The sequence below is a fragment of the Gavialis gangeticus genome, unplaced genomic scaffold, assembly GCF_001723915.1.
Source record: "Gavialis gangeticus isolate Ggan-Ray unplaced genomic scaffold, GavGan_comp1, whole genome shotgun sequence".
NCBI classification, from domain to species: domain Eukaryota; kingdom Metazoa; phylum Chordata; order Crocodylia; family Gavialidae; genus Gavialis; species Gavialis gangeticus.
Genome location: NW_017729000.1, coordinates 15,693,111 through 15,703,014, shown reverse-complemented (window position 1 = coordinate 15,703,014; position 9,904 = coordinate 15,693,111). Strand labels below are relative to the sequence as shown.

Sequence of the window (9,904 nt, the reverse complement as noted above, 5' to 3'; positions counted from 1 at the left end):
ATATATATATACACATACATACATACATACATACATACATACACACACATACATACACACACACACCTCAAGAAAGTATATCTTTACTAGATATAAGCCTTTGAGAGACTGTGACTAATATACCTCTATAAGCACACATCAGGAGGAGTGGAAGCCATGAACAAGGAACTTCCAGCAACATTAGAAGGGACTGGAAAGCAACACTTTAATTTGCTCAAGCTACATTTTTAACCCTGAAACATGACTGCATTTTGCTTTCCAAGCATTATTATTTAAAGAGCCTCAAGGGTGTGCTAGGTATTTTTTACATGCATGTCAAATGATTAGCACCAATTTTACTGTACAAACTCAGACCCAAGAGGCAAAAGCCAACTAACAATCAGCTTTACTTTCCCCTGTCTAATGGAGATCCTGCCCACGGAGCAGTCTATCACTCTTTGGGGAACTCCCATTTTTAAAGAATGATCCAGGATATCATCTCAGTACTACAAGCTACTGTGAGCTCATAAAGCCCATCTTGCACATTTTACACTAACCTCTCATACTGTGTCAATTCAAGTTCTCATCTTCAAGGTGCTCAAAGGCTTCTACCCAACATACCTAAAATATCATCTAACACTCCACAGTGAAAACCAAGGAACTTGGCTTCTTAGGCACAGCGGAGCCTTCTAGCATTATGGTAAATCTTGTCTGTAATTGAAAAGTTCAGAAACATTTACTGTAGTTCTCAACTGGCGTGCCGAAGCTCTGCAGTCCTCCTGCAAACAGAAGCACCCAGGACAGTCTCACCAGTGCCCCTGTTTCTGGGAGAAGTGTAGGAAAGGCTGGACTGGGAAGGGCTTTATTGCACAAGGCAGCTTCTGCCTGCTTTAGGCTGATCGCAGCCCTAATGCGGAAGGAGCAGACGTATGTGCCACATGCCTGCTGGCTGTGATGCAGGCATAGGGCAATTATTTGGAAGCAGCAGGACCCAGGTGTGAAGCACTGATGTAAACTGAAGCAGCGCCAATAGTGGTTTTCAACCAAGGATGCTGCCACATTCAACAAAGTGGATGGGGAGGGGCCAGGACTCTGAAAAGTTGATAATCAACAATATAAGTATTTCTACCATGTAACATACTCACTTGTCAAGTGCTTTGTAGTAAATGTCTAGGTCCTTGTTCACCAGCTCTGTTGTTCTCATAACAATCATCATGTCTCTGTACTTTTCCTCTGCATCTTTGAACTGTGATTCTCGAAGCTCTTTCTTAAACCTAATGATCTCTTCCTCAAATCCACGCTGCCGGCCTAGGGCCAAACTGTGATTTCTTTTCAGTTCTTCTATTTTCTCTTCTAGACGATGTTGTTCTCTGTCACGTTAGAAAAGAGTATTTTCCATTTAATGCTTCATGTCTAAAAGACAGTTCTATCTCCCTGTTTTTCATAAGAGAGAATATTTTGTACAGCAGCAGCAAGTATAGAAGTTAAACTTGTAATCCAAAAAGATATTATATTCACTGCTCCCCAAACACAAAACTGCACTGCAAAATATTTGTTACTGGTAAGAAATGAGGAAATATTTTGATGGGATTTTGCTTAAAAACATAATAAAAATCACTACTCTAATTAGCGAAGAAAAATCATCAGGTTTGAATGCTGCAACACTATATGTAAATATATGCAAAATAAGTAGTCCAACTGTAGAGAACTAAATCTTTAACATAACGTACAGCAACAAAATGATTGCTACGGTAATTCCTTAAATGCCATTAATATGTTTGGTACTATACAAGAATAGTCGATATAAAAGCTGTGTAACTTTAAATAATTCTAAAAAGCAAATGGAACCTTGCAACTTGGGTATGTGCATCAGCTGTTTTGATTTAACATTTGTCTTTCTGCTCCTATATGGGTATAAAAAGGAGCTAACCTGCAGTAACTTGAAAACCTAATTAAACAAATTTAGGTTACAGGGATTTAGCTTCACTTATTCTGGCAGAAGTGGACAAATGTACCAGCTATATCAAAACTTCTTAAACCAGTATAATTTAACACTGATACAACCATTATGTATGTTTACCCCTTCACAGCTGGCTCCAAAGGATTATGTTAAACTCTTGAAATGAGTGAAAAATGTGCCATTGTGATCACTGCAAGCAGGACGGAAAACAAAAACAAGATATTCTTGTACTTTCCCTATTAATTTTTACAAGTTATAACAATCATCCATGTGTATCACACACCAAAGAGGTAATGCTAAGTCTCATATTTAGTTGTACTATACATAGAACACTTTGAAAAAGGTAATATTGTTACTTCTGACTTCCATCTGAAATGACACTTGAAGGATTGGGCATTATGGATAATTGCACTGGATGGATGATACACTGGGGTTTAAACTTGCAAACACACTCGAGTCTCACAGACATCAACAAGATCTATGCATGAGAGCAACTCCATTCATAAGGAATGTCCATAGGACTAGTCTTGTGGGTTTTGGAAAGCAATTCTCAAGCTCTGGTTACTGGAAAACTTATTCACAAGTGATGCTGTCTCACCACATTATTTCAGCTGCTAAGCAAGATGAACAGAAACAGATCTATTTAATGCAAATTTAACTAACTTACGTTGCTGTTATCACAGGGATATTATGCAGGTATGAATGTGAAGAGGAAGTGGTCTGAAAGAGTGGAAGATAACCAATCTCTCTATTAATAGTGTGGTGAAAATGTAACTCTTTTGGGGAACTCCTGCTTATGATGGTTTGGATTTTTTTTTAAAAAGATGTGATAACCCTACGTTTTCATTTGTTGAGCTTTCATTTCCCCCAGCTCCTTCAAATGCTGTTTTATTTCTTCTTCAACTCCTTTTAGCTCTTCATTTCTTTTTCTTAAAGTAAGATTATCCTCTAGCCATCTTTCTTGTATCTAAATTCAAGTAAAGCCAAAAGGTTTAACAGGGTAATAAGCTTTTAAAATTCCATACTTCTATATATAAATACATACATACATTTTCAATGTAGAGACTTAAATACAGAACAATTCTGAAATATACGTACGATAAAAACTACATAATTAACTGACAGCAAAATTAACTGGCAGCAGCGAAGATATATTCATGTTATATTACATTAATAAATTACTTTGGATAGATTAGTTATTTGAAAAGAGATGCAACACAAACTGTCCCTGACAATGTTTTGGGCACTATAATAATAGTACTGTAACTCATTTATGCGCCAGTGGGATTGTGCTTGCAAGTAAATAAAACTGTAAATGTTACTTTAAATATAATGTATTATTTTGGTTAAGATGTTAAGATGAAAAGTGGAGCAGTCAAATATTACACTCGACTGTGAACAGTATTCGAACAATATCACAAAGGATTTCAAGTACGTAAAAAACATAAATAAAGTTGATAAAATGCTCAAGGATGGGGTACCTTGAAATGTAAGTGTCCAACACAGGATGCCTTTTACAACAAAGGAGCAGCACTACATACAACATTTCTTCGGAAAAGCTAGGCTCTTACGTGACTTACTGGTTTGCTTACTTATTGGTAGATTTATTGGTTTGCAGCTAACATGTAAACAGAGGATTACAGACCTGTTTTCAAAGGGGCATCTACTTGTAGTGCATATAAATCTCGTCTCCACAGAGACATTTATGGCACAATAAATCCACACATCTTTGCATGGATACAGCTAACTGCATTGATCTGAGTGCAGGATCAAGGCCTCACTAATCATTCAGAATGTGTTACATCATAAAAAAAACAGCAAATATAAATTTACCTTCTGGGTATCAATATCTTGTCTAATTGTTCCCATCTCTTTATTTATCCTTTCCTTCCGGTTCTCACAATCAGCTAATTGAGTTTTTACTTCATCGAGTTCAGACTCCTTTTGCTATAGAAAAAAGAATTTTTTATCACTTTAACATAAAAAATAAGTAGTATTTTGACTGTTTCTTTTAAAATTACCTTTTTATAGTCTTCTTTCCCATCTTGAATATAGTTTTCAATTTCTTTCATATAGTTGTGAATAGTTTTAACTTTCTCTTTGGTATCATTTATCTATGGGGAAAAACATCTAATTAAATAAATGTTTAGGTTTAATAAGTGTGCATGTATATACACACACGCACGCTTAATAATTCACAGAACTGCATAACATTTAAGTACAGAATGCTTTCAAAAGTATAAGCCATTACAATAGCCTTTGATTTAAGACAAATATTCAGTTTTGTTCAGATTACCAAATTTAGCAAAACAAATTTAAAAACACCTCTAACTTTGAGAGTTCTAGTCATTTTATAAAAATCTATTTTTTATTTTAATATTGGCAGGATTTTTCTGCTTCTTTTAATTTATTTCACTGTTCTAACGTGGCCACGCACCTTGTCAAAGGGTACCAATATACATAAAAATGTTACGTCTTTGATGGCCTGCTTTGCATCACATCTTCCTGTCTGTTGATGTAATAAGCACTGACTTTAAAGACACTGCTATATAATTTCCATGTAGTATACAGCATTAAATAGCAAGTTTCTGGTCTGGATACTCACAACTGAACATCTTAAGGTTTTAAATTAGGGGCTTAAATCAGCTTTGTGGGCTTACTGGCTAAGTCAAAACAGAATAAGACACCTGTAATGAAAAGCCATGCTACCTGCCGCACTGAAAGCAGCATTACTGTGAGAGGGCAGTATTGCAGAGAATAGCTCACTGTGTTGTAAGCCCACAACCTAGTTTATCTTGCAGCAACCCTGTTTATGCAGCCACAGACAGTGTCCACAGGAGCTCTGTGGAACAAGGGACTACCAACACGCTGTTTCAGTGTTGGCTCATCTTCTGAACTGGGCTATGTCCTCTCTCTTTGAATGAATTACAGGCAGCTTATGAGACTGCCTGTAGCCACCACAGCTACCCAAAGACAGACTTTCCTTATAAGAGCTCTGGAATCCTTCTCTAACAAAAGTGTCTTCATAACTAAATAAATTACTGTACTCCCAACTTAAAAACATTGTGGGATTCTAACCTTGTCTTGCATTGTTTTGTTACTTGTGTTCTTCTTATTGATTAGATCCTCTCTCTCTTGCTGGAGTTTTTCTAAAGTGGTGTCCAAAGGAAATATTTGTTCCTTTGCTTCCTGAAAAAGAAAAGAATATATGCCAATATACACACTTTTCTTAGAAATCCACCTTTAATTTCTCAATGCCTTACTTATTTCCTTTTCTCGTTTGTAAACTTGTGTACTTGTACATATCTGGGAGTTACTCAAGTTTTTCAGTTATGATTTTAAAGACAATTCTTTTCCAACATGAATAAAAAATAAATAATCAAGAGGGGCAAATTGTACGTGTTATCTGTGAACTATGGATATAAAAAGCAAGTCTGGGAGGTGCCCAAATTGAAAAACCGGCAAAAATAAGCAGAAAGAACATTTTTTAAAAATTGTTATAACAACTAATAATGTTAGATTACAGTAAAGCTAGTTCTAATGCATCATACTGAAGGCAAACATTTAACAGTACTTTTGCAGAAGTAAAGAAAGTGCATGTAAATTTTCTTACTTTGATCTCTCTGCCTAAGGACTGAACCTCAGTGGACAATTCCACAGTCTGTTCTTCCAGCTGTTGTCGACGTTGCATTCTGCTGGAAATGTGAAGCTTCTCTGCTTTCAGTTCATTCAGTGTACTCTTTAGCTGCTGGATCTGATTCTGCTGGGCTTGCTTAAGTTTTTGATTTAACTCAATTTTACTTGTTACTGCAGACCAATTTAAAAAATGCACATAGTTAAACAATCTGGGACTTAACAAAACAAATTTACTCTGCATTAACTGAAATTGAACACTAAAGTATTTTTGATAGCAGGTGACAGATTTTAGACAATAATAAAATGACTAGTCCACTTAAACAGAAGTTATCTGAGACAACCATTTGCTTTAAAACACTACATAACATAAAACCAAATTTAAATAACTGAGACCTGCATAAAAGTGAAATACTATTTTCAGTCTTCAAAAGGCATCAAGATTGGTAAACCACCTTGCTTGCATAATTTACCTGTATCCCACAAGTGTTTCTTTCCTTGCTTTTCTTGGCTTACTTGTTGAACAGTTCTAGTTAAGTCTACCCCTAGCAGTTTGGCAGCATGCTGAGCAATTTTTCTTTCAACATCCCTTAGATCAATCTAAAAGCAATAGGAAAAGTTAGTATTTTTGCACTGTTTAATAATGTGTTTAACTTTAACAAAACAATCTTCTACTTAAACTCCTCCAATTCAGAGTAACTTGCACTAAAAATTGTTGTTTTAAATTCAAGATTAGCATTTCATTTGGCTAAAGAAGACAATGTGAATGAAGTTATACGGGGTGTAGGTCATAACTGTGCTGGTCTAAGGACACAGGCAGACAACGTTCTTAGGGTAAATCCTATTTGAGTTGGTCTAATAAAAGATATCATTGGAAAAATTCTTCTTAGCAAGCTTTCATGCACAAACACCCTTCGTCAGGCTGAGGAAGTGCCTGCAGACGGTGAAACTATGTCTGCAGGTGGTAAAGCAGCCATTACCACTCCACCCATGAAGAACATGGACCATCTGCAGATGCTTCCTCAGCCTGACGAAGGGTATTTGTGCCAGAAAGCTTGCTAAGAAGAATTTTTCCAACTATCTGAGCTGGTCTAATAAAAGATATTGTATTTAACCTAAGAACAATGAAGTTGTAAGAAATTTAGTTTTCACACTGAATTAAGAATACATATAACACATTATCGAAAATTGCACCACCACTTCTAAACACCTAAACTTTCTAGCATGCAAATCTCAGATGGGTTTAAGTAAATAGCATTCATAAATGTTGGCTGTATGAAAACCTCAGGTGCATAGAATGAGCATGTAATCTTTGTGTGTAATCTTGCACAAGTGTACAAGTTTCAATTTAAGATTTGTGGAAAGAATGCCAAATAATCAATATACACTGATGTGTTCAGAAATGTATACATTGAAAAGGGATATGATCAATATGTATATTGATATCAATATAATCTCAAATCATAATTTCATTCTAGGCCAATAAGGTAGACATGACAGTACCTCATCCTATAAAGTCTTTCTGAAATATTGTGCCAGAATTTGGCAAGATGAAACAGTACCACATTCTGTTTTGGATTTTAAATCCCTAACAGAATTAGAAAACTTCCCAAATATATCACCTCTTCTTCTGTACTACGTAAGTATTTTTTCTTAATTATGTGACATACTCTGCCAGCTTCTCTGTGTAAGTGGATGATCCTATAATACAGAAATCATAAGGAAGGAAGTGTGCAATAAGAGATGAAAAAGTGCATGGTATGAAACTCAAACGCAGAGAACTAATTAAGAATGACTGAAAGTTGGGGCATGAGGATTGCAAAGCACACTTCATTTAAGGTGAAGTAACTTCCAAATGGGGAAGCTCATAACGGAAGGTTTAGCGCAGAGAAAATGATTTCTCCCTCCCCTTCTCCATGGTATATCAAAGAATGCTACAATTCTTGTGAACTCTTTGTAAAGTACTCCGAGATCCTCTGAACTGAAAGGCATTATACACATGTAAGATACTACAGTTACCATAACCATCTGTGTTAGCTTTGGAATTGTTTTCTAAATGCTTTCTTTAGTAGCTCTAAAATTCTGCAACACTTCAAGGTGTTGTAAAAACAGTGAATTACTGGACACCAAAAGTAGCATTATGGGAGTGTCAACCGTTCATTAGAAGAAGTTAAGAAAAACTTACCTGGTACCTTTCCATAAGAGTTATATCTTGTAAGCATGCTTTGGCACTTTCCTCCTCAGGAATAACTGCATGTAACAGAGTTTCTACTTCTTCTATATCAATTTTTAAGCGCTGAATATCTCGGTTTACATTCTGTAGTTTGTTCCTTAAATCTGGTATGTCCTTTTCTTTGAGTTCGACTATGGTCTGCCTGAACAGGAAATACAAATCTATAGCAACTGCTGATTCAAAAACTATAGCACACTCACGATATAATGAAGGCTGTACAATATTTAAATGTGAAACAGGTGGAATAATTTTATAGTGTCAGCTGCTGAAACCTTCCCATCTTTCCTTAGTTCATCTAATTCAACAAAATATGGCAACATATCCCTGTTTTTTGAGCTAAGATTAGTCCAATACCAAGACAATTTGTCAAAGCAATGCATTAATTCTTATCTTGGGTCATCCAGAAATAAACTGTACAATACTACCACCTTGAGAAGGAAAAAGGTACATATTTATCTGCATTTTCCTCTCTTATAGCCTAACTCTCATGAAACCTGAGATAAATTAAGTCCTGATAACAACAGGAGTGGGCAAAATATGGCCTGCAGACCAGATCTGGCCCACCAGCTGATCAGATACAACCCAAGGGCAGGCACTCACCAATTTAATTACCTCCAACCCATGGCTGCCCTGCTGCGCTGTGCATGGGGCCATGCCCTGCCCACTCCCACTGGGGCAGCACATGCTGTGCTCCCACCCTCGCCCACCAAAGGGCCCTGGCCAGTATGCACAGGTTTCCTGGCGGTGCTGCTGCTGCAGCCACCCAGGGAGCTGCTTGGCTCCCCCCCCTCCAGTGATTCCTCTTTGTCCCTGCTGCAGCACTCTGGGCAGCAGGCAGGGAGGGGAGATGAAGCTGGGCAGCTCCAGCTTCAGGTCACCTTCCACCCACCCTGCCCACCTGGCACAATCAGCAGCCACCTGCAGGCAGCCACGTGGGTGTAAGGTAGTCCTGGCAAGAAGCTGTGTATGCACGCTGGGGCCAAGGCCAGGGTGGGTGCAGATGGGAGCATGGAATGTGCGGGACTTAGCCCCATGCAGGGTGCCAAGGAGCAGCCACGGGCCAGGATGGCACCTGCACTGCTTGGGCAAACTCTGCTGCATGAACCCCCTGCCCCTCACTCTCCCCCCACCCACTCCCAGCTAGCTCCCAAGATCTAGCGCTCCGGCAGCGCCCCCCTGCCCCACCATACCCACACCCACTATGCCCATACACACTCTACCATGCCCACATACACCCCCACCATACACACACCCTATATCCCAACATATCCACACACACCCACCATATGCACACTCGCATACACCCCCACACATCACACACTCCCTCGCACCCCCCTGCCCCTTCCCCACACAATGTACTGGAATAAGATTTTATTTTGAGCTATTACGCAATCACCGCTATATGCACTACTAACATACATAAATCAGCACAAAAATATTTTTTTGAAATAAAATTAAGATATGTTATAGCAGATGTTTGTTTTTTAGTATATGATTTGTTTTTTATCTATGCTTTGTTACAATGATTTCTTCCAAAAGATTTTGTATGGGTGGCTCTTGACTCGATTGATTTGGCACCATTCTTGCAGAGGTCTGATGACCCCTGAAACCCCCCAACTGATTGATTGAGGGAAATGGGTCAGGTTCTTAGAGGGGTCACAACCCTTTGCTATCTGATAGGCTGTGCCTATGCTTTGTGGCCTAGAGGGCAGAACTTCTGGGGCCCCAGGGGCAGGCCGTGCACCACGAGGGTGGGCCCTGTAGAGAGGCAGTGTGTCCCAGTCAGTGGGGTGGACCTTCTGATGTCAGGGACCATGTTACAGGGTAGGATTTCCAGTTCCAAGACTGCAAATCTCACCCCTTGAAAGGAGTACAGGCATACCTCGTTTTATTGCGCTTCGCTTTATTGCGCTTCGCAGATATTGCGTTTTTTACAAATTGAAGGTTTGTGGCAACCCTGCGTCGAGCAAGTCTATCGGCGCCATTTTTCCAACAGCATTTGCTCACTTCGTGTCTCTGTGTCACATTTTGGTAATTCTCGCAATATTTCAAACTTTTTCATTATTATTATATTTGTTATGGTGATCTGTGATCTTTGA

At 38.4% G+C, this 9,904-nt stretch overlaps 1 protein-coding gene across 2 annotated transcripts in view; it reads right to left on the bottom strand.

The window, feature by feature from the left end:
- RAD50 (RAD50 double strand break repair protein) overlaps positions 1 to 9,904 on the bottom strand; it is a 43,783-nt gene that overhangs the window by 8,322 nt on the left and 25,557 nt on the right. For both annotated transcript variants that reach the window (XM_019506331.1, XM_019506330.1), the window contains exons 15-22: positions 7,758 to 7,947; positions 6,046 to 6,172; positions 5,553 to 5,746; positions 5,018 to 5,128; positions 3,961 to 4,053; positions 3,773 to 3,886; positions 2,779 to 2,906; positions 1,125 to 1,349 (exon numbers count right to left, since the gene is read on the bottom strand). In XM_019506331.1, the coding sequence (XP_019361876.1) occupies positions 1,125 to 1,349; positions 2,779 to 2,906; positions 3,773 to 3,886; positions 3,961 to 4,053; positions 5,018 to 5,128; positions 5,553 to 5,746; positions 6,046 to 6,172; positions 7,758 to 7,947 (1,182 nt within the window). The remainder of the gene's footprint in view (positions 1 to 1,124; positions 1,350 to 2,778; positions 2,907 to 3,772; positions 3,887 to 3,960; positions 4,054 to 5,017; positions 5,129 to 5,552; positions 5,747 to 6,045; positions 6,173 to 7,757; positions 7,948 to 9,904) is intronic.